Consider the following 26,470-nt stretch of genomic DNA (forward strand, 5'->3'; position numbering starts at 1 on the left):
TGTTTGCTTTTAATGCGCTTTGAGATTATTTTATGTAATGAAAAGCGCTATACAAGTTAAATAAATTATTTTTAATAGAGGAATCTGAGAGCATGGCCTGTATCCACGAAACCTCTCAGAGTAGAAGTGTTGATCTAAGATGAATACCATTATATGGACAGGTGGAGACCTGATCCTAGATCAGTACTCCTACTCTGGGAAGCTTTGGGGTCGTTCCATTTGATTTCAATCACTTTTGACTCCAACCCTTTTAATTTGAACAAAACTTCCCATACATGTTTGCCCATGTTAGAAGTGGTCAGACAGTGACTTTTTGGACTTAGAGGTGCCCAAAGTTGACCCATTTTGCATACCCTGCTATACCATGAGACATCCATGTCTTCATCACTGGAAAATGTAAACCTTTGAGTTTGAAATAATTTAAAAGCTTTAAAAAAAGGGTTGTCATACTATTTTATAATTTCTTTCTTTTTTTTAAGAATGAAAATTGTTATTTTTTTATTAATGCCAATTATTTAAAAACATTTAAAAACATAATTTCTGCATATGTTGTAGCTTAGTCCCTATTTACATCATCTGAGGTGTTTGTGTTGTGCCCACCATCGGTTGAATAAAATTGAAATTTCTACTTTCAAATGGTGCTAAAAAGATGGTTGGAGGTCCACCCCTCAGAGAATGTTGACTTGAATGGGAATATCAGTTTTAAATTACACTGCCAATTTTCCATAGCAACCTATTGAAATCATAGAAATATAGATAATAGAATAGATATCATTTAAGTTGACATTCAACGTTGGGTGGGCCGACAGCCATCTTTGTGGTAATAATTGGAAGTAAAATTGTACATTAAATTACAATTTCAATGGTGTACAAGCTAATTTGCAGTGATCTGAAGGTATAGGTTCATTCTGTGAATTTTATTTCTATAATTGAAATGACATCCACCCTGTATTAAAGAGCATGCTCTGTTTCAACTGATGGCAGGCACAACACATACATCTCAGAATGTAAATTAGGGCTTAAGATACAACATATGTGAAAATGAAACAAATCTGAGATTATACATTTTTAGATAATTGATGTTAAAGGTAAAAAATGACAATTTAGATTTTTAAAGAAATTATTCAATTGTTTGACAATCCTGTTTGTAAGCTTTTAAATTATATCAAACTCAGCCGTTAATCTTTTCCAGTGACGAAGACATGGATGTCTCATGGTATCGTGGGGTATGCAAAATGGATGGACTTTGAACTTTGATCTCCTGAATGTTTTGGCATTCAGGTCCACAAAGTTACTTTCTGACCACTTCTACAATGACCACTTCTACATATGTATGGAAAGTTTATTTCAAATCAAAAGGGATGAGGTCAAAAAGTGATTAAAATCAAATGGAACAACCCTTTGTGAAAACGATCCCTAGTGTAGGGAGCCCATATGTGACCAGGGACAAGAGGAATAACATGTCTCGCTCCAACCAAAATAGGAACAGACTGGCAACCAGGCTACTACACAACCATAGAACTAACCATAGAGTTAAAGGGATAGTTCACCCAAATCAAAACTGATATCTCTGGCTGTACTGTACATCCATGGTTCTGTAACTAATTATACTGGCACTGTATGTGGAAGGTCATACTTTATGACACCGCTGAACTTTCATCTAACCCTGAGTTGGATGGATGACGTTACTCAGGTGAGCACTCCCCCCTCCCTCCCCCTCTGTACCATTTAAAGGTCAAATGAGGGGGTGAACCATCTTCCAAAGAACTGCTAATTTTGCCTTGTTCTTATTTGTGCATTCTTCTCATCTATATACAGTACAAGTCAGACGTTTGGATACACCTACTCATTCAAGGTTTTTTGTTGTTGTTGTAGAATAATAGTGAAGACATCAAAACTATGAAATAACACATATGGAATCATGTAGTAACCAAAATAGTTTTAAACAAATCAAAATAAATTTTATATTTGAGATAGTAGCCACCCTTTGACTTGATGATAGCTTTGCACACTGTTGGCATTCTCTCAACCAGATTCATGAGGTAGTCACCTGGAATGCATTTCACTTAACAGGTGTTACATGTTAAAAGTTCCTTCTTAATGCGTTTGAACCAATCATTTGTGTTATGACAAGGTAGGGGGGTATACAGAAGATAGCCCTATTTGGTAAAAGACCAAGTCATATTATGGCAAGAACAGATCAAATAAGCAAAGAGAAACGACAGTCCATCATTACTTTAAGACATGAATAACTTTGAAAGTTTCTTTAAGTGCAGTCACAAAAACCATCAAGCGCTATGATGAAACTGGCACTCATGAGGACCACGACAGGAAAGGAAGACCCAGAGTTACCTCTGCTGCAGAGGAGAAGTTTATTAGAGTTACCAGCCTCAGACATTGCAGTCCGAATAAATGCTTCACAGAGTTCAAGTAACAGACACATTTCAACATCAACTGTTCAGAGACTGCGTGAACCAGGCCTTCATGGTCGAATTGCTGCAAAGAAAACACTATTAAAGGACACCAATAAGAAGAAGAGATTTGCTTGGGCCAAGAAACATGAGCAATGGACATTAGACCGGTGGAAATTTGTCCTTTGGTCTGATGAGTCCAAATTTGAGATTTTTGGTTCCAACCACTGTGTCTTTATGAGACTCGGAGTAGGTGAACGGATGATCTCTGCATGTGTGATTCCCACGGTAAAGCATGGAGGAGGAGGTGTGATGGTGTGGGGGTGCTTTGCTGGTGACACTGTAAGTGATTTATTTATAATTCAAGGCACACTTAACCAGCATGGCTACCACAGCATTCTGCAGCGATACGCCATCCCATCTGGTTTGTACTTATTGGGACTATAATTTGTTTTTCAACAGGACAATGACCCAACACACCTCCAGGCTGTGTAAGGGCTATTTGACCAAGAAGGAGAGTGATGGTGCTGCATCAGATGACCTGGCCTCCAAAATCACCCGGCCTCAACCCAATTGAGATGTTTGGGATGAGTTGGACCGCAGAGTGAAGGAAAAGCAGCCAACAAGTGCTCAGCATATTTGGGAACTCCTTCAAGACTGTTGGAAAAGCATTCCTCATGAAGCTGGTTGAGAGAATGCCAAGAGTGCAAAGCTGTCATCAAGGAAAAAGGTGGCTACTTTGAAGAATCTAAAATTATATTTTCATTTGTTGAACACTTTTTAGGTTACTACATGATTCCATATGTATTAATTCATAGTTTTGATGTCTTCACTATTATTTCAAAATGTAGAAAATAGTAAAAATAAAGAAAAACCCTTGAATGAGTGGGTGTGTCCAAACTTTTGACTGGTACTGTATAGCGTGTCCCTTGTCCCGCTGCAAGGCCACCTGATTCAGTCCCAACCACCACTCCTGCTCAAAGAACTCTTCAACCTGTGCTTCTCTCTCTCGCTCTCTCTCTCACACACACACACGCACACTGTTTTCTCTCATCCCAATCCCCCCCCACTTCTGTGCTACATTCTTCTCCCTGCTCCCAACCCTGTTCTACTGTAAACTGTTTACACACAATGCGAGTGGTTGTCGTGACAACGGACCAGGCTCGGGGCGAGTCGCAGGTGTTCCTGTTTGGGTTTGAGGGAGGCCTCAAGTTTCTTTTTTTAAAGAACATTCCGCTAGTTTGAGTTCTGGGTTCTTATTTATTTATTTCAGATGGCCCGTCACCCAGACAGGTTTATATCAACACAGAGGACCAGCTTCCTGTTATTACAGACCCCCCCCTTCCTCCAGCCCCTCCACACACACACACTACTCAAATATATACTATAAGGACATGCACACACAACTCCATAAATTGAGGCATGGGCATCACATTGTAAACATAGGCTGTGCAAACGCACTCTGGGACACACGCACACACAAACACGCATTCTACAGGTGCTTACACACACACACACACACAGAGAAACATGCATTATGTTACACACAGCTACCACAAACAGACATAGACATACCAGTTAACACAAACATGCAGAGATGCAAACATCCCTCTTCTCATCCCTGGTTGTCTGTTAAGGACAGTTATGTTTACGGTTGATGTACTTGCCGTTCCCACTACAGATAAACAGATGGGGAGATTGCATTGATGGCTGGACTGACTGACTGACTGCTGAATGTTGTCTGTGGGAAACAAACATCATGGGCACCATGGAAATGGAGGGTGACGAAGCTTACATAGTCCTGAGCCCGTCTCCACAAAGCGTCTCCGAGTAGGAATGCTGATCTAGCATCAGTTTTGACTTTTAGATCATAATGAATCTGATTTTATGGACAGATCCTAGATCAGCACTCCTAATCTGAGACGCTTTGTGAATACGGAGCCTGGTCTGCCAAAGACCACACTGTGTATCTGGAGATGTGTCAGAAAAATTTAAGAAAGCACACCCAAATGTACAAAATTTAAAAGTAGCACAATCTAATCTTGTGTAATTGAAATGTATATTATCTTTTTGTCCCACAATTGTTGTGTCGTTATTATTATCATAGATATATAATATATCCCATTTACCCTTAAAGATGAGAATGGAACAGAGGACCAAGGGAAAAAACGTCTACGGATGAGTTGAGTCAAACTGACTCTGAAAACACTCGACATTCGACACACCACTGCTGATAACGCTACTTACTGTGTGCTCAGCTTGCCAAGGAAGGTAGACTTAGTCTGACCTCAATGGTGGTATTGGCACCTGCGTTAAAAAGTATACAGCCAATGCTTCAATGGTTCATCACCCACTCTCCTCTGGCACTGCTTCACACATGCAGTTTGTTGATCTTGGAGTCTGAAAATACCTCAAACATAAATAGCTGACCTTAGTTCAGAGCTGTATGTATTACAGTAGACACAGGAAGGGGAAGTACCACAGCCCTGTCACCCCAGACACAGGGCATAGTTTGGGGTCGTCGTCAAGGCAACACAGAACTGTGTATAACCTTGAATGAAGAAGCTATCTGTTATTTCAATGTTCTGTGAGATCGCCAGTAAAAACAGGTATTTTGCTGACGATTGTTGATGAGAGTGGACAGGTTTTGGAGAAGTCGATCAAGCCAATGCTTTACTCCTCTCAGAGATCACTATCCTTTGCAGACACTCATTGTGTGTGTGTGTGTGTGTGTGTGTGTGTGTGTGTGTGTGTGTGTGTGTGTGTGTGTGTGTGTGTGTGTGTGTGTGTGTGTGTGTGTGTGTGTGTGTGTGTGTGTGTGTGTGTGTGTGTTGCATAGACAGTTTGACCAGATGGATGATAAAAAAAGTATTGGCCTGCTCTAGACAGCTTGGATGCTGCTAGTGGGGAAGTCCCCTGTGGTGGAATTAGTGCGGTCTGACTGCCACGCTTCTGAGAGGTCATGGGGATCACAGAGGTTGTGTCTACACTTGACACTTACATGTGACTTCTGTTATCAGAATACGAAGATCGCATTGAAAAGTCGGGTCTAGATGCACAAAAGTCGTTTTGTGGTCTGATTGTGTTCAGATCTGGCTTACCACTTCTGGAGGTATTCAAGGATGCATTGCATGTGGATTTCTCCTCAGTCTGGACACAATCAGGCTACCGAAAGCGCATACAGTGGGCGACGACATCAGCGCTCCCCCACAAGTCTCCAGAAAACGTGTGTTTTGGGACAGAGGCACCTTTTCATTATAATGTTGGAAGAAATACGTGTCAGGGACGTGTTTGCTGGCCTCGTAAATGCTAGCCAGCTAGCTAATATTTAGAATTATTACTTATTTATTTTGGCTAGAGATATGCTAAACCGTTTGCAATATCTTTAGTGTTGCTTGCTAGCTAGCTGGCAAGCTACAGAAGTTAACTGGCTAGTTAGCTACAGTAGTTAGCTACTGCCTTCAATTGTGTTATTATCATATTCTGCCTATTCCACCGTTTGTAGAATATATACTGCAATTTGAATATAGCGTGTGAAACGGGAATCCGGCCACACTGTGGACACGGTAGACACATTTAAATGTAGATGCACGACACATTTAAATGTAGATGTACGACACATTTAAATGTAGATGTACGACGCATTCGGAATTCCGTGATCAGAACTCTATGATCAGAATACTAAAGCTGCGTGAACTGTCACGTCTAGAGAGAGAGAGAGAGAGTTGTATACGTGCCCTGTTTATCTCTCACATCCACTCCTCTAACCTCCGTACACATTTATAAAATCCTTGTCTTGATAACAAGGACGAACACTCCCCCCACACGCGTACACACACACACCCACACAATCTTCAACACACACCCTGGTCCACGTTTGCCTGCTCAACGACCTTGTCTTCAGCATTTGCATGATAATTGGAATGTGTTTCTGGGGGAGGGAGGGGCAGGATGTCGGACAGTCAGTGTGTGTGTGTGTGTGTGACTGTGTGTGCATGCGCATGCACGTGTGTGTGCACGTGTTTCTGTGCATTGATGTGTGTGTGTGTTAGGGAGAAAGTAAAAGTGAGTTTCATCATATAACCTGAAAGGAAAGTGTTGGTACAGCAGGTCTTGTCATGCATTTGCAGGAAGGTTTCAGTCAATAGGACACAGAGAGGAAACCTGTTGGCTCTCATAGTCTCCCGATGAGGTGGTGGTGGAGGGGGAGTCTGAATGAACGAGGGGGAGGGAGGCCAGAGGGGTGTTGCCATGAGTGACCCCCTCCTGCCACCATCTCCCTCTCCCTTACTCTGTCTTGAAAACAGTGAGCTCAGGAGAATGGAATCTTATCTCAGCAAAAAATGCACTTTGGAATTCATCACCAGTGAATGCAATACTTGTCTGACCATGCGAGCATGTGTTTGTCTAACCATGTGCGTGTGAGAATGTTTGCATATGGTGTGTGGTTTTTGTGCACGAGAGTCTGTGCTTGGTGTGTGTTTTGTGGTCCATGAGTTACCCCAATTATTTCATGTGAACTGTTGGTGAAAGTCTTCCTTTGTGTTCCTCCTCATCCCTCACACTGCAGTCCACTCTCTGACATCAAGATCAAATTGTCCTTCCCAGCACGCAACACTCACAAATCATCCACTCCACTTTTTTTTCGCAGTGTCATTCCTTCAGAGGCCAAACCCAGTATCATTTGTTCTCAACATTTTAATAGCAACTGCGTGCACTTCCAATTATCTTTCCTTCAAATTATTAAAGATTAATACTTTAATTTGATCTTCAATGTATTTTTGAATACCGTATTAAGGTAAATATCCCCAGATACAGATGTAGGATCTTAATTTGGGACAGTTTGCTACAGCAGGAAAATGATCTTGCAGCAACAGGAAATGTGAATTATTATGTGTATTATAATTCGTGGACATTTTTTGTAGTGTGTTGACATTTTTTGTTTGGGCAAATCAAGTCTGACATTTTAAAGTGACAGTTACAAACTTTAGAAGCCTTTTAAACCTCGAATACGCTACACGTTTGCATTTCCTGCCATGCAGGAAAATTCTCAGCAACAAAAAAGTGATCAAATTAAGATCCTACACCTGTACATAAAAGTTGCCTATTTTCAATGGAATTCTTTCAGGCAATATCGCTACAGAAATACCAGTACACAATAGGCTTTAGAGCACACCATCAGCCACCTTATAAACTTACAGAGTGATGTCAAAAGAACGTGTGTCATGCATCATGTGTGTGCAGTTCTGAGTTTAATGAGGAGGTTACCTGAACAAACAGATGTTTAGTTGGGAACAGATAAGGAGTTTGGAACTTTGTCACAGATATAAAGTGGCTCGTAAATTCTCCCAGTATCGCCTGAGAAGCATTTATACTCAAGCTGAACGGCTCTACTTCAGCTGTTTGTGTTATTGCTGAGGCCAAGGATCACTTAAGACCCAAGATACGCCATCGTCAACACAGCTTTACTGCTCTTCTCTTCTCCCCACCTCACTTCCTGCTTCCTGGATGGTTGTCAGCCGTGTTGAAGTTCAATTCATCAAACCACAACAGAATTAAGCCTCTGTGTGTAAGGTCCATTTCTTTGACTACTTTTCCTATTTCAGACACACACAAAGGGGCAACAATGTTCATACCGTACAATATTTGGTACATAAAGTGTGTGTGCTGAACGCCAAAGTACGCCATGATGATGATATAGGTAACAGTTTGAAGTGAAGGGTACATGGGGATCAAAGGGCCCTAGTCTCTGTCCCCTCTTCTCCAAATGTGACTCCAGTCAGTGTCGTGGACAGGAAAAGGATCGAGGGATGGTGAGGGGGAGACTCCGGTCGGCTTGTTAAGAGAGCGGTGAGGTATTACTTTGAAAGCTCCTCCACCCCCGTCGGAATGTGGAGGGGGACGTGGGACAGCGGACGTCTGTTCCAGAGGACGGGAAACCTGGAGGAAGAAGTGGAGTTACCACTGCTCTTGTGATGAATGGTCCTTACACTAGCCTACTCTAACTGAAGGGTCCGTATGTAGAAGATGGGAGTCTATGAAACTCACTCCTCAGCCTGAAGTATTTTCGGTGGCACAATTGGGTAAAACACTTCAGGAGGGTGGTCACGTGTGTTTGCAAGGCAGAGCCTCGGTTCGAGCCTCGGTAAGAGCTGAATCAGGAGGGAGCGGTACTCGTACTCTCTTTACACATACAGTAGGCTACTCACTGAAAGGTACATACAGTAGACTACTCACAGAAAGGTACATACAGTAGGCTATACTCACTGAAAGGTACATACAGTAGACTACTCACAGAAAGGTACATACAGTAGGCTACTCACTAAGAGGTACATACAGTAGACTACTCACTGAAAGATACATACAGTAGACTACTCACTGAAAGATAAATACAGTAGGCTACTCACAGATAGGTACATACAGTAGGCTACTCACTGAAAGGTACATACAGTAGGCTACTCACTGAGAGGTACATACAGTAGACTACTCACTGAAAGATACATACAGTAGACTACTCACTGAAAGATACATACAGTAGGCTACTCACAGAAAGGTACATACAGTAGGCTACTCACTGAAAGGTACATACAGTAGGCTACTCACAGAAAGGTACATACAGTAGACTACTCACAGAAAGGTACATACAGTAGGCTACTCACAGAAAGGTACATACAGTAGACTACTCACTGAAAGGTACATACAGTAGACTACTCACAGAAAGGTACATACAGTAGGCTACTCACAGAAAGGTACATACAGTAGACTACTCACTGAAAGGTACATACAGTAGGCGACTCACTGAAAGGTACATACAGTAGGCGACTCACTGAAAGGTACATACAGTAGGCTACTCACTGAAAGGTACATACAGTAGACTACTCACAGAAAGGTACATACAGTAGACTACTCACAGAAAGTTACATACAGTAGGCTACTCACAGAAAGGTACATACAGTAGGCTACTCACTGAAAGGTACATACAGTAGACTACTCACTGAAAGGTACATACAGTAGACTACTCACAGAAAGGTACATACAGTAGGCTACTCACTGAAAGGTACATACAGTAGGCTACTCACTGAAAGGTACATACAGTAGACTACTCACAGAAAGGTACATACAGTAGACTACTCACAGAAAGGTACATACAGTAGACTACTCACTGAAAGGTACATACAGTAGGCTACTCACTGAAAGGTACATACAGTAGACTACTCACAGAAAGGTACATACAGTAGGCTACTCACAGAAAGGTACATACAGTAGGCTACTCACTGAAAGGTACATACAGTAGACTACTCACAGAAAGTTACATACAGTAGGCTACTCACTGAAAGGTACATACAGTAGGCTACTCACTGAAAGGTACATACAGTAGACTACTCACAGAAAGTTACATACAGTAGGGTACTCACTGAAAGGTACATACAGTAGGCTACTCACTGAAAGGTACATACAGTAGGCGACTCACTGAAAGTTACATACAGTAGGGTACTCACTGAAAGGTACATACAGTAGGCTACTCACTGAAAGGTACATACAGTAGGCGACTCACTGAAAGGTACATACAGTAGACTACTCACAGAAAGGTATATACAGTAGGCTACTCACTGAAAGGTACATACAGTAGGCTACTCACAGAAAGGTACATACAGTAGACTACTCACTGAAAGGTACATACAGTAGACTACTCACTGAAAGGTACATACAGTAGACTACTCACTGAAAGGTACATACAGTAGGCTACTCACAGATAGGTACATACAGTAGTCTACTCACTGAAAGGTACATACAGTAGGCTACTCACTGAGAGGTACATACAGTAGACTACTCACTGAAAGATACATACAGTAGACTACTCACTGAAAGATACATACAGTAGGCTACTCACAGAAAGGTACATACAGTAGGCTACTCACTGAAAGGTACATACAGTAGGCTACTCACAGAAAGGTACATACAGTAGACTACTCACAGAAAGGTACATACAGTAGACTACTCACAGAAAGGTACATACAGTAGGCGACTCACTGAAAGGTACATACAGTAGGCTACTCACTGAAAGGTACATACAGTAGACTACTCACAGAAAGGTACATACAGTAGACTACTCACAGAAAGGTACATACAGTAGACTACTCACAGAAAGGTACATACAGTAGACTACTCACTGAAAGGTACATACAGTAGACTACTCACAGAAAGGTACATACAGTAGACTACTCACAGAAAGGTACATACAGTAGGGTACTCACTGAAAGGTACATACAGTAGGCTACTCACAGAAAGGTACATACAGTAGGCTACTCACTGAAAGGTACATACAGTAGGCTACTCACAGAAAGGTACATACAGTAGACTACTCACAGAAAGGTACATACAGTAGACTACTCACAGAAAGGTACATACAGGAGGCGACTCACTGAAAGGTACATACAGTAGGCTACTCACTGAAAGGTACATACAGTAGACTACTCACAGAAAGGTACATACAGTAGACTACTCACAGAAAGGTACATACAGTAGACTACTCACAGAAAGGTACATACAGTAGACTACTCACTGAAAGGTACATACAGTAGACTACTCACAGAAAGGTACATACAGTAGACTACTCACAGAAAGGTACATACAGTAGGCTACTCACAGAAAGGTACATACAGTAGACTACTCACTGAAAGGTACATACAGTAGACTACTCACAGAAAGGTACATACAGTAGGCTACTCACAGAAAGGTACATACAGTAGACTACTCACTGAAAGGTACATACAGTAGGCGACTCACTGAAAGGTACATACAGTAGGCGACTCACTGAAAGGTACATACAGTAGGCTACTCACTGAAAGGTACATACAGTAGACTACTCACAGAAAGGTACATACAGTAGACTACTCACAGAAAGTTACATACAGTAGGCTACTCACAGAAAGGTACATACAGTAGGCTACTCACTGAAAGGTACATACAGTAGACTACTCACTGAAAGGTACATACAGTAGGCTACTCACAGAAAGGTACATACAGTAGGCTACTCACTGAAAGGTACATACAGTAGGCTACTCACTGAAAGGTACATACAGTAGACTACTCACAGAAAGGTACATAAAGTAGACTACTCACAGAAAGGTACATACAGTAGACTACTCACTGAAAGGTACATACAGTAGGCTACTCACTGAAAGGTACATACAGTAGACTACTCACAGAAAGGTACATACAGTAGACTACTCACAGAAAGGTACATACAGTAGGCTACTCACAGAAAGGTACATACAGTAGACTACTCACTGAAATGTACATACAGTAGACTACTCACAGAAAGGTACATACAGTAGACTACTCACAGAAAGGTACATACAGTAGGCTACTCACAGAAAGGTACATACAGTATGCTACTCACAGAAAGGTACATACAGTAGACTACTCACTGAAAGGTACATACAGTAGACTACTCACAGAAAGGTACATACAGTAGGCGTAGGCTACTCACAGAAAGGTACATACAGTAGGCTACTCACTGAAAGGTACATACAGTAGACTACTCACAGAAAGATACATACAGTAGGCTACTCACTGAAAGGTACATACAGTAGGCTACTCACTGAAAGGTACATACAGTAGGCTACTCACTGAAAGGTACATACAATAGGCTACTCACTGAAAGGTACATACAGTAGACTACTCACAGAAAGGTACATACAGTAGACTACTCACTGAAAGGTACATACAGTAGGCTACTCACTGAAAGGTACATACAGTAGACTACTCACTGAAAGGTACATACAGTAGGCTACTCACTGAAAGGTACATACAGTAGACTACTCACTGAAAGGTACATACAGTAGACTACTCACTGAAAGGTACATACAGTAGACTACTCACTGAAAGGTACATACAGTAGGCTACTCACTGAAAGGTACATACAGTAGGCTACTCACTGAAAGGTACATACAGTAGACTACTCACTGAAAGGTACATACAGTAGACTACTCACTGAAAGGTACATACAGTAGACTACTCACTGAAAGGTACATACAGTAGACTACTCACTGAAAGGTACATACAGTAGACTACTCACTGAAAGGTACATACAGTAGACTACTCACTGAAAGGTACATACAGTAGGCTACTCACTGAAAGGTACATACAGTAGACTACTCACTGAAAGGTACATACAGTAGGCGACTCACTGAAAGGTACATACAGTAGGCTACTCACTGAAAGGTACATACAGTAGGCGACTCACTGAAAGGTACATACAGTAGACTACTCACAGAAAGGTACATACAGTAGACTACTCACAGAAAGTTACATACAGTAGGCTACTCACAGAAAGGTACATACAGTAGGCTACTCACTGAAAGGTACATACAGTAGACTACTCACTGAAAGGTACATACAGTAGGCTACTCACAGAAAGGTACATACAGTAGGCTACTCACTGAAAGGTACATACAGTAGGCTACTCACTGAAAGGTACATACAGTAGACTACTCACAGAAAGGTACATACAGTAGACTACTCACAGAAAGGTACATACAGTAGACTACTCACTGAAAGGTACATACAGTAGGCTACTCACTGAAAGGTACATACAGTAGACTACTCACAGAAAGGTACATACAGTAGACTACTCACAGAAAGGTACATACAGTAGGCGACTCACAGAAAGGTACATACAGTAGACTACTCACTGAAAGGTACATACAGTAGACTACTCACAGAAAGGTACATACAGTAGACTACTCACAGAAAGGTACATACAGTAGGCTACTCACAGAAAGGTACATACAGTAGACTACTCACTGAAAGGTACATACAGTAGACTACTCACAGAAAGGTACATACAGTAGGCTACTCACAGAAAGGTACATACAGTAGACTACTCACTGAAAGGTACATACAGTAGACTACTCACAGAAAGGTACATACAGTAGGCTACTCACAGAAAGGTACATACAGTAGGCTACTCACTGAAAGGTACATACAGTAGACTACTCACTGAAAGATACATACAGTAGGCTACTCACTGAAAGGTACATACAGTAGGCTACTCACTGAAAGGTACATACAGTAGACTACTCACAGAAAGTTACATACAGTAGGCTACTCACTGAAAGGTACATACAGTAGGCTACTCACTGAAAGGTACATACAGTAGGCGACTCACTGAAAGGTACATACAGTAGGCTACTCACAGAAAGGTACATACAGTAGGCTACTCACTGAAAGGTACATACAGTAGCCTACTCACTGAAAGGTACATACAGTAGCCTACTCACTGAAAGGTACATACAATAGGCTACTCACTGAAAGGTACATACAGTAGACTACTCACAGAAAGGTACATACAGTAGACTACTCACTGAAAGGTACATACAGTAGGCTACTCACTGAAAGGTACATACAGTAGACTACTCACTGAAAGGTACATACAGTAGGCTACTCACTGAAAGGTACATACAGTAGGCTACTCACTGAGAGACTGTACGGGTTCATGTTATGGTCACAGCACATGTTGCTTCCTAGTGGCCTCTTATTGGATAATAATGTCCTCACCAATCCAGATGTACAATGAAAAATACTGTACGTCATGATCAAAGCAAATACTGCTGTGAAGTACAAATAATTACAGTGTAATTGTTCAGATGAAACAGATAACATTAGATAACTGTCCTGTAAATTGTCTGAGCCCACAGATGGGAAGGCGTGTGTGTTGTCCCTCTGGCCCAGGGTAATTCATCAGACTGGGTGAATTGATGGGAGTTGGGTTGAGTGTGTGTTTGGGGGGGGGGGGGGGGGGGGCAAGTGAATCTCCAGATGAAATCTAATATGTGAGACGATGCATCGTAAAGAGACGTTTCCTCATAGCCCTGCCCGATGAATACCAATTTGGTGGCCGACGCTGGAAGGACGATTGCACCTTGCTTGAACAATGCAGTGGAGAATTACAATGTACCTTTTTTTGGCTCGATCCATCCAATCACATCCCCCAAATTGTAGTGACTTTATCCTCCCCTATGAGTCATCCATTCATACCTTGGTCTGGTAAGAGAATATGTTTGGTCTTATTCAGTAACATAGTCATGAATTGATAGTGGAGATTGTATTGTCTGTGATCATGTCAGCATGTTAGCTGATAATGAAAACGGTGTCAATGAAAATCAGTGGGTGAGTTTGTAAAAGTAATGATGGAAAATAATTAGCCAGTCCACCCTGACCTTATCTCTAACTGTGTGTGTGTGTGTGTGTGTTTGATGGTAGTGGGGGTGGTCTGACTTAGTGACATCACAATCAGGGAGGATCCAAATGACCAGGAAAGTCAATTAGAGTTAAACTGAGTTTACCAGCTGGACTCTCTGTATAGCATAAGAGACAGAGAGAGAGGGAGAGAGAGAGGAAAAGGGAAAAAGGGGAGGAGAGACAAAGAGAATGAGAGACAGAGAAAGAGAGGAAAGGAAAAAGACACATTTCGGAAGCTGGGGACAAGAGGGAATTTTTTGCCGGTTACAGAAAACTCTCCAGACTAATTTGTCTTGTGCAGGTCCATACAGTAGATATATTGCGTGTATATTTGTCTCTCTGTGTCTGAGCAGAGGTGGAAGTGTAGGTGACAGAGAGAGGGAGTTGCCTGTTTGAAGAGGTCAGGCAGGCAGAGGAAAGCCGGTGGATATGTTTTAAGAGGCCGCTTATCTGAAACTGACAACAGGATGAGAGGGTGAGTGAGGGGGGGAGAGCCCAGCAGTACAGGGGGAGAACCATGGAGAGTACAGCGTCCTCATTCACAGCCCACTCACAGAGGAGACACAGACACAGGCTAACCTGAGAGAGAGAAGCAGAGATAGAGGATAAGAAAGAGGGGGAATGAAAGAGAGCGGAAGAGAGGTAAAGAGTTTGTCCATTCTGTCCAACCGAGCGGGAGCGAGAGACGAGGGTTTGTAACACTGGAGCTCAAGGATAAACCATGGACTCTGCACACCTCCTACCACGCCTGGACGTGAGTACTGCACACTCTCACACACACACACACACACCCATAAACACACACTCTCTCACACACACGCAAACACACACATATACTGTCCATGTACACCAAGCCAACTCTGACTGGCCACGGGAACTTCACTGCTCAAACCATTAGCCACTCTAGGGAGAACAAACACATGCTCACACGCCCGCAGAGGCAGCATACTGTGTTGCTCTAAATCAAACGCCTGGAAGCGAAGGTCCAAGAACAATGTGACTGTTATGTTTTCAGAAGACATAACGTGACTTCTCTGTAGGAGCGTAAAGGCATGAATTATTTTCCTCTGTGTTAACGGTGAACCTAGCTTTTCAGTGCTGTTTCTGTCTTTTCCACCTCGGTCTGTGTCGACCGGACGTGTGAAGTCTTTGAACTCTCTGATGTCACGTGTCGGACATGTCACTGTTTCCACCAAATGCTTCTGCAATGTTCTGCCCTCAGCGAGCCCCCTGTTCACCAAAACATAGCCTCTTGTTGCCGGTCACTTAACTCCCTGACTCTCACATCATCTGAACGTAGCTCTGGATGAAACATGTGGATCCCGGCGAGGGAAAAAGCGTGAAAACAGAGTCGTACAGTTACAGAGGCGTACAGTTGTGAATGTTCTAGTTGAAATAGATGAAGATGTACAAGAGCTGAACGCCTTCCGGTGACTTACAGTTCAGGTTGAAATAGATGGAGATAAAGTTGACTTGTTGATGCTCTGCACTGCATGTCCTAGTTAGACTCTTGTGAGAATGTACCTGGGAATGAAAGCCCTGGCAGTGGTGATTACTATACTGTACATTGTGTGTCTGGCTAATGTCTTTCCAAAGGTCCAGGTAGCTAATGTTCCAAATCCAATCAAATGTTATTTGTCACATGCTTCGCGAACAACAGGTGTAGGCTAAAGGCGAAATGCTTACTTACGGGAACCTTTTCTAACAAGGCAGAGTTAAAGATACATTTATATAAAAACATTACAGAATAGAAATAGTGACAAGAGGAATAAAAGACAGGGAATAACGAAGAACAATAACGAGTCAAAATAACACGCTATATTCATGTAGTACCAGAACTGAGTCGATGTGCAGGGCTACAAGTTAATTGAGGTTAATATGTGCATACAGTATGGTACAGTAGGGGTAAAGTGACTAGGCAACAGGATAGATAATAGACAGTAACAGCAGTGTATGTGGTGAGTGTGAAAATGTGTGTGTGTGTGTGTGTGTGTGAGTGTCAGTATGCATGTGTGCGTGTCTCATGTGCGTATGTAGTGTGTATGTGTGTGTTGGGGTGTCAGTGTAAGTATGTGTGAGTGTGTGGGTCCAGTGTGTCAACAGTCAGTGCACGAGAGTTAGTGCAAAAAAGGTCAATATAGATAGTCCGGGTAACCATTTGATTAGCTATTTAGCAGTCTTCTTTAGCCGTCTCATGGCTCGGGGGGAGAAGTTGTTCAGGGTCCTGTTGGTCCCAGACTGGTACCACATGCCGTGTGGTAACAGAGAGAACAGCCTATGACTTGGGTGGCTGGAGTCTTGTACTGGGCCGTACTCACCACCCTTTGTAGGGCCTTTTGCGGCCGGGTGCCTCGCAGTTGCAGTTTCTGGCGATGTTGTGAGAGTGTTGGTTGATTCCCCAGGAGCCGGAAAGTGTCTGGTCTACTCCACCTCTCCTTAGGGAGCCTCATCGTCTGCTGTCATCTTCACCCTGGCAGGAAACGGTCACTGCATTCTCCTCCGTGTGTGTGTGTGTGTGTGTGTGTGTGTGTGTGTGTGTGTGTGTGTGTGTGTGTGTGTGTGTGTGTGCGTGCGTGCGTGCGTGCGTGCGTGCGTGCGTGCGTGCGATGCATGCGCAGCGCTATGCATTAAAAAACATTCAAATCGATTGGCTTTTGTCCATCATACGCATTCACATACAGTACACACACAACACACATATCTGTTCCTCTTGGCATGTACGTGTTTGCACTCTGCCTGCGTGGTGCGTACGTGTGGAGCCGTGCATTGGGGGCAGTAAATACCGTAAAGGTTTGTTGAGGAAGGCGAGCGGCGGGCTGAAAGTCTGGGCTGCCCGCGTCATTAGCCTCTTAACCGCCCCAGCTGGGATAAATTATAATACTCTCTAATAAAACCACCCAGCAGGCAACCAGGAATATTATTCTAATGATTTCATCTGTCACGCTTCGAGAGAGAAAAAATGTCCTCCTAGCTTCAGCCTCGTACATGAAATCATAAAGCAGCGAATGCTGTAGTCACCAGAGAGCTCCGTCGTGTGATAGCGATGTATAGAGAGGTGTGAGGAACATTCCAGATGCATTAGGGGTAGGTGTGTAGGTTTCAGGTGATTATGAGAATGGTCCACACAGGTGCTGGTTGAGCAAGTTAGAGAAGAAGAAAAAACCCGACGTTCTTGGGATGTGTGTTACGCGAGCTTGCACAAGTTGGTGTGAGTGTGAGTTGAAGATTGCCGCGACGTCTCGTAATTATGACACGGGGCAGAGAGTCTATGTGTGTGTGTGTGTGTGTGTGTGTGTGTGTGTGTGTGTGTGTGTGTGTGTGTGTGTGTGTGTGTGTGTGTGTGTGTGTGTGTGTGTGTGTGTGTGTGTGTGTGTGTGTGTGTGTGTGTGTGTGTGTGTGTGTGTGTGTGTGTGTGTTAGAGAGCAAGAGAGAGGGAGGGAGAGGGAGAGGGAGAGGGAGAGAAGGAATCTGGGGAAAAAGAAACACGGGAAGAACAACAGGAAGGGAAAGTGGAGGGACCAGGCGTAACACGAAGACAGCGGGCGCGGATAAATCAGCCGCCTGCGGTGACACTGGGCCCTCTCGCCCGGCAACACTCGGCGGCACTCTTCCGCAAAAACACCATTCATTTAGAGGGCTTAGGAAAAAGACCGACACAAGGGAGAGAGGGCAGAGAGAAATGAAGATAGGGAGAGAAAGAAAAATAGAGATTGGGAAAGAGAGAGACATGCAGATAAAGAAGAATGGAGAGACAGGGAACACAGGGGGGGGGGGGGGGGGGGGGGGGGGGGAACACAGAGGGGGGGTGGCAGTGGAAAGACATATGGACAAGGACAAGTGGTGATAGAGAGACTGAGTCAAAGAGAGAGAAGGGGAGCGTATATACAGAGTATATATATGTATATATCTGTATATATCTGTATATAACTGTATATAACTATATATCTCTGTCTATCTTCCCTTCTCTCTCTTTAACTGTGTCTCTCTATCACCCCTTGTCCTTGTCCATATGTCTTTCATCTCCACCCCAGAGGAGATATACAGAGAATAGAGGGGAAAGAAATGGAGAGGAACTAAGAGAGAATGAGGGGGACAGATTAACAGAAAGGGAGGGATTGATGCAGCGACAAATGAAGGAGATAAAGAGGGACTAAGAAAACGAGAGACTAAAAGAGAGAGCGTAAAGAGACGTAGAGAGAGGGAAAGAGGTACACTTATGTTGGTCTGTTTTGATCTGTGGGTTCAGAGGGCCAGCGAGCAGACCGCCCTGCCTGATTACACACACAAATCTCTCGTCTTCGTGCGCACGGGGTCACTCTAACGTCTGCTCCGGGTCAGACACCATCTAATATGTCTGAGAGCACCCCCTCTCCCCACCTCACCCTTCACCTCCCCCGGAAGACTTGATTAGTCCCATTTCAGCGGAGAGAGAGAGAGAGGGGGATGGAGTGAAAGCTAACGCAGGGATGTCACCATCCAGGATGAATGGGGAGGGGGGCGGCTTGACGGAGAGGATAGCAGATAATGAGGCCAAATGGAGTTTAGTGGCTTTTCTCCCAGTTTAGATTAGCTGGAGAAACACAGGAAGATGGGTGGACGTACTCTAGATGGATGTATGGCAGGGTGTCCTCTGACTCCCCCCCAACCACCAACCACCACCCTCACCCACTCCCCCTTCTGCAAGTAACCTTTGAACCTTCATTAGGGGGTTGGAGGGGGGGCCCTCAATCTAGTTTACGAGCCTTGGGACGCCACGGGAAAGGCTGTACAGTTGTGGCTCTCTAATCTCTAATCGTACTCTAATTGTCCTGTAGCGTTGCCTCAAGTGGAGAGGCATTACTTTGGGTGGGGCTGCCTGAGTTAATGGCTAGTGAGCAGAGTCCCACGCTCACACCTTATTTTCCCAGGGTATTACTGTGTCTGTTCTTGCTCTCGCTCACACACACACGCACACACACACACAAACACACAAACCCACACACATACTGTGAACTTCTTGTAAACCCTCCTCTGACACTATAGCATGATTAGCTGTCATTAGGGCGTCGTTATGTGTTCGTTGTGCCATAAACGTCTCAGTTATCTAGCTGTGTCGGACTTAATCGATTCTCAGCTCAGTCCCGAGATGAGATAGGGATAGGCAGGGAGAGATAAGTGCAGAATAAGAAAACGCTTCGCTCTAGTCTGCAGGGAAAACTAGGACGTTGAGCTCTACGTCGTTTACATTCCTTGAGATGTATCTTTGCTTCTTAGAATAATGACGACATCTCTCACTTCTTTAGTTGAAGGATGACGGTAAAGCAGACCGGTTGAGAGGAGAGACGTCGTGGCCCAGCCCACGTCTCAGTCTCTACATCAACCTCCAAACTTTGAATGCTTTGAACCAAATCTAGGGTCAGCTTAACCTCCCCCAATCCTAACGGCAACCTGACTTGCTAGTTAAGTGTCCAGGGCCAACTTCATCCTACTTTGAACAATAGACAGGTCAGACACCGTACTCTGACCTCTAACTCCTGACTCCAGAGGGCACAAGGCCATTAAGGCCTGTAGTGTATAATTAGTCACTCAATCATTAACAGCTGTACTACAGAGACATGGGGTGGTAACCCGGCTGGATGGGGCGTTAATGCTATGACCTCCGGCACTGGGACTTTTTCCCGCGCAGCAGACAGGCCAGTTGGCAACTATGGTCTCATTATTTGGTTGAAGCTACTGTATAGGTAAGCTGTGGAAAGTAAATTAGAGCAAACGAGATATAAAGTACAGTAGCTCCACTAGTTATTATTCTCCATTTAAGTCAACTAGCTTTAGTTAATTGATGGTTTTTAGCAGGACTACTATTATGGTTCTCCTAAATCACGCATGTACACACACACACACACACACACACACACACACACACACACACACACACACACACACACACACACACACACACACACACACACACACACACACACACACACACACACACACACACACACACACACACACACTGAATATATTCTCTGCTTAATCACTCTTATCCCCCTGTGCTTGAGTTTCCTAGGAGATGGGGCCTTGGCAACACATAGCAATAAATTAAACAATGAGGAAAACAAAGTGGTGCTGTTTTTACAGCCATGTGTATATCCAGCAAACAACACATGGACTTCAGCAGTACATTTCTTGATATCGCGCCAGACTTACTGCATAATAGCCTGACAAGCAGTGTGTGAATTACGTGAGGGGGCATTTGGTGGGGGTCTCTAATTGAACCATTCTCCTCTTTGTTTAAACAGCACGTTTGTACTGCTACAGTGGTAAATATGAAAATAAAAGATTATGCCAAATGAAACGAACACCCCCACCTCTCTGTCACGGTTTTAAGGCCAGTGAAAGTCGATTCGGGTTCTTTCAATCGCATTCATCGCTCTCCTCCGCCTGTCTGCTTCTCTCTCTCTCTCTCTCTCTCTCTCTCTCTCTCTGTCCCTGTCTTTCTGTCTCGCTCTGTCTTGAGCTTTCGCTAGCGAACCTGCAACATTATCAACTTTGGTCCCAGCACGCTAGTGATCTTACATAATACTTTCACAGTTGATGAGCTCCGCACAGACAGAGCTGTATTTGCGTCCCGTATTTCAGCCTCTTCCCAGGTGTCCCGACTTTTCTTTTGACAAAGAAAAAAGGTACATTTGTCATCCAAGATGCATCAATTCATTCACAAGAGTGTAGTACTAATGACAAATCCCGAATGTCATAAAACGTTCTCTCAAAGGATTTAAGCTATGAGTAGTGGTATTTCAACCACCCACACTCCAATTTACTGAAAGATATTAAACATATGGTATATGAATTTCAATGAACACGTGAGACTTTAAAGAGCACCACTGGAAGCGTCAAAAAGTGAAAGACTTAAGTGTTCCGTTTCCTCTTCTCCCTGAAATAAACCCTAACTTCACTCCTCTCCTCACCCTCTCCTCCCCCTCTCTCCCTCATGTAGATCCACCATGTTCCCTGCTAACCTCTTGGTCCTGATGGTCCTGCTGCTACCTCAAGCCTCGTCTGGTCGCCAGGGCGGAGCCACCGAGCCCGATGGTAGTGTGTCGTCGTTGTTATCGTCATCACCAATCCCCCTGGACCCTAGCCTGGCCCAGACCATCCAGAACCTGCTGCTGAGCCGCCTGGGCCTGCAGTCCCACCCCAACCCCCGGCCAGGTGCCCCCGTCCCACAGTACATAGTGGACCTCTATCGCTTCCACTCCCAGCAGTACCACCTAGTCCAGGATCCACACTTCAACTACCCCAGCCAGCATGTCCAGGAGGCCAACACCGTACGCAGCTTCCACCACACAGGTAACGTTACACATGTGGTCTGGGCCCATATCCCCAAAGCGTCTGAGATCAGTTTAGCCTTTAAGATCATAATGAATAAGATCATATGGACAGATCCTGGATCAGCACTCCTAATCTGAGGCTCTTTGTGGATAGTTTGCAACGCTGTTCTACCATGTCCTGCCACTGATTGGTATCAGTTCCACAATACGTTTTTTAATGGACACTGTCCTGCACATTCCATTTGTAGTTTCAGTCCGGGTTGGATGGCATGGATGACGACGGCGCTGTGATTCCCAGTCTCTTTCTGTTATGACTCCACCTTGGCAGTTAGTAGGCTCCAAAGTCAGACCATCTATTTTCCATTTGATAACATGGATGTTTCCATAACAGTCACAAGCTAACCAGCAACAAGTGGAGGTCCTATTCTGATGGTAGAGCGTGCAATGAAAAGCTTATCTAGCTGTTTATGGCACTGAATGTGTCTGACATTTAAAGTTAAGGGTTGACAGGTCAATTTACCTTGTATTTGACATTGTGAGATTACAATGTTTGATATAGGAAATCCTACAAGAGAGACCTCCATGGAACTGCAGAGAACATCCGTTTTGTTTTACAAATTGAACCTTCATCTCTGAACTATCTTAACCTCTCTCTCTCTCTCTCTCTCTCTCTCTCTCTCTCTCTCTCTCTCTCTCTCTCTCTCTCTCTCTCTCTCTCTCTCTCTCTCTCTCTCTCTCTCTCTCTCTCTCTCTCTCTCTCTCTCTCTCTCTCTCTCTCTCTCTCTCTCTCTCTCTCTCTCTCTCTCTCTCTCTCTCTCTCTCTCTCTCTCTCCCTCCTTCCTCTCTCTCAGAGTCTACCAGTCCCTCACTCCTCCTTGAAAAGAGGCAGACCACCGCGAGCAACAACAGGGTCCCCATCTCCTTCAACGTGTCCTCCATCCCCCAGGATGAGCATGTGGTGTCTGCAGAGCTACGTTTCTTCCGGGGTGGTGGGGCCAGCCCAGGCCCCGGGGCCCACAAGGTCAGCCTGTTCCTCTCTGGAAGCCCTGGGGACTCTGAGTCTGAGCCCACTCTGCTGGAGTCACGGGTCCTTACATGGGCCCCCAACACCAAGCCAGCTGTCTCCTGGGAGGCATTCAGCCTCAGCACCGAACTCTTCCTGGGGGCCCACGCTCAGACTGGGAGCCTGGCCTTCCTCCTGGAGGTGACCCCTCTGGGTAACACCACCCTCCTCACCCCCCCTGACCATGATGCTCTACCACCCTCCACTGGGGAGGAAGGACGAAGAGTGGGACACCTGAGGGTGCGCAGATCTCTGGGACAGGACGAACACAGCTGGGCACGAGAGAGACCCCTGCTGGTTACTTACAGCCATGACGGGCGTGGGGAGGCACTAGCCGCCCATGGCCGGAGAACCTCTGGCACTCCCCAGAGGATGAGGGGGAGGAAGGGGGCCAGAGAAAGGGGCAGGAGTAGCAGCAGCAACCGGGGAAGGGACAGAGACAAGAACAGGGAGAGGGACAGGGACAGGGACCGGAGCGCCAGCCCAGGCTGGGGCGGTAGCTGGGACGAGGGTGGAAGAGTGAAGCGTAATGGTGGCCGCGCAGCAAAACTGAAGCGTCTGTCCCGCGCCCGCTGCCGCCGCCACCCGCTCTACGTGGACTTCAAAGACGTGGGCTGGAACAAGTGGATCGTGGCGCCTAGTGGCTACGACGCCTTCTTCTGCCTGGGGGAGTGTCGCTTCCCGCTCGCCGACCACATGAACTCATCCAGCCACGCCATGGTGCAGACGCTGGTGAACTCGGTGAACGGAGCCGTGCCGCGGGCCTGCTGCGTGCCCACCGCCCTCAGCCCCATCGCCATGCTCTACCTGGACCCGCAGGACCGCGTGGTGCTCAAAAACTACCAGGACATGGTGGTGGAGGGCTGTGGATGCCGGTAACGGGAAACAAAAGAGAGGGAGGGAGGAGAGAGATGGAAGGAGAGATTGATGGCGTAAAGACAGAGGGCAAGGACAGAACCCAGCCCAGCAGGATCACGTGAGACAAGAGTACCTGGATCTTGTGGCGGAGGGATGAAAATACTAGTACTAGCGGGGGACCGGAGAGATGGATGAGGTAGGAAGAGAAGAGACAGGAATGGAGAACCCGATCCAGCAGGAACAAGTGCTTTCTAAGAAGTGCATGGTGTTGGAGGGCCACAGCTGTCAGTAGTGGAAATAAAGAGAGGAGTAGAAAGAGCAGAGAAGAAAGAGAGCGGGAGAGAGAGAGAGAGAGAGAGAGAGAGAGAGAGAGAGAGAGAGAGAGAGAGAGAGAGAGAGAGAGAGAGAGAGAGAGAGAGGAAAAACAGACAGAGGAGCCCCCTTAGAACACACAGTGCAGTGCTTCAGAAGTACCACACAGTGAGTGTGAAGAGGAGACAGAGGGAAAGACGGAGAGGGAGAGAAACACGAAGCAGTCTTCCACATCCCGGTAGGGGAAGAGGATGCTGCTGACAGAAGAAGAGAGGAACGACAGCCAGGAGTAGAGGAGAAGAGAAGCCCCACCTCTTCTCTGTCAACAGCACTCCACTCGCTGACAGTCCTGTGCTTGTTCAATGCTCCCTCACCAGCCCTCTACGTGTCTGTAACGTGTCTGTGTCTGTGTCTCTCCGTGCTCACCTCATTCCAACATCAATCTGTGAAAGAGACGCACTCAATCAGTGGAGTGGAAGGGGACTGGCAAGAGATGACGATATCAGTGCCAGAGTATACTATCTGTACGGTTGGATATCAAGACTTATAGTACAGAGAAAGCTGTCATGTGGCCCATATGAGGAGGATGAAACATATAGCCTTTGCATCAGTGACACCATCCTCAAACTAACTCAGCAAACCTATCTGGGCCAACGGACAGCTACTGATCTCTCATCAAGAGAGACGTTGACGGACACTCCTCGCAGACTGGATAGATATGGATTTTCGCAGACAGACAGCCAGACAGACACGAATCTTCCCGTCATGAGATATTTTTAAAACCACAACAATAATACAGAGGAATTATTATGCTATTGTCTGAATGTACTACTATCATTATTATTTAAAGATAACTTTTTTTGTACATTTCCTTTGCAGAGATGAAGAAAATTCAGAAAACTGTTGTCATCCAAGTAATTCCATTAAATGGTAAATCTAACTTAAGAGTCACATTAGGTATTTAAATAGCAACCCCATATGGTGTATTTAACCTTGAAAATATTTAAGATATCTGCTCTCTACAAAGCCACATGTACAGTACCGTAATACACCTAAAACTGGAGCCTGCGGTCCTTATAGTAGCTTTGGTACAGCAAGTTATGGTGGCTTTTGGTGTACCACACATGCAAACACAGTGTTGTAACGATGCAGTCATAAGCTCAAGAAATACCACACATCAAGGCTCGGTGTATTGTATTCTACCGAATCGTGTAACAAGAATGTCGTCATCGAAACACAGATGTCTTTGCTAGCGGTGTGCATGTTTTTTTTTAAAGAACAGCTAACGTTAAAGCAGTTGATTTCCAGTGCCTTTTGGACGAGGGCTTCGCAGGTCTTCTCCTGTTATGAGTTGAGTATGTTGAGTACCTTTCCAGCGTTTTGCTTTTCCCTCTATTTAAACGGAAGCATTTAAACAACAGTCTGTAAAATGTTTGACGTTGTCTGAAGACATGGTGATACCTGTAATAAACAGACCAAGCAGCACCTCTGTTACATGACTGGGTTTTGAAAATCAAACACATTTCCTTGTTCCTCCTCTGCTAGTGTTCTGAGGACGTATTGCTCTGAGTCTATGCACAAAGTCAAGGGGAGAGCAGAGGGGGACTGTGAAATCCTCTCATTGGTCAGAATCTCTTTCAATCACAAATTGCCTCTAGATAGACATTTGAGCCAAGGAAGGAAGCCAGTGGTCTCTTGGTGAACCCAGAACAAACCAGATTTGGCTGTAGGCCTAGAGTACCTATATAGTCCCAATGAGACACACAGGCCTGTGATAGAAGGGCATGAGGAAAAGGCTATTCATGGGGCAGATCCACATCCCTTACTGGCAAAACCACTGCACCACCTTGTCAATTCACACCCGGGCCTATGATGTAGCCCACATGTGTTTCTGATCGCCAGATGTTATGCAGAGAGCTACTGCGCCTCTGAGCTTGCAGCAGTCAGTGTGCTCGGCAACGGGTCATTCCTCACGTCGTGAATGTGGGGGTCAAACCAACTCAACAGCTTTCTTGATCCCGCATTCCTGTGTGTTGAAAGGAACTACCCCCCCTCCCCCCTCTCCTCCAGATGGATCGGCTCACTGCTTGTGAAGTATTGGGAGGCGAACAGTGTGAAACCCACAGCCGCTTTGCTCCGTCCTGGGGAGGGGCGACCCTCCTCCCCTCCTGTCAGAGGCTGGACGTGGTCCAGAGCTCGCCGGCTACAGCTGGAGCTGTCCAGATTCTTCTTACATATCGCCTCTCACCAGCTGTCAACAGCAGCAC

General features: G+C 44.9%; 1 protein-coding gene across 1 annotated transcript; it reads left to right on the top strand.

Moving 5' to 3' along the window:
• Positions 1-14,863: 14,863 nt before the first annotated feature.
• On the top strand, positions 14,864-25,688 carry bmp16 (bone morphogenetic protein 16). Its single transcript, XM_038961588.1, has 3 exons — positions 14,864-15,411; positions 21,637-21,989; positions 22,822-25,688. The coding sequence occupies exons 2-3, from the start codon at positions 21,644-21,646 to the stop codon at positions 23,910-23,912; spliced, it is 1,437 nt and encodes a 478-aa protein (XP_038817516.1). The 5' UTR covers positions 14,864-15,411; positions 21,637-21,643; the 3' UTR covers positions 23,913-25,688.
• Positions 25,689-26,470: the final 782 nt, after the last annotated feature.

This window comes from Salvelinus namaycush, chromosome 23 (genome assembly GCF_016432855.1).
Source record: "Salvelinus namaycush isolate Seneca chromosome 23, SaNama_1.0, whole genome shotgun sequence".
NCBI lineage: Eukaryota > Metazoa > Chordata > Actinopteri > Salmoniformes > Salmonidae > Salvelinus > Salvelinus namaycush.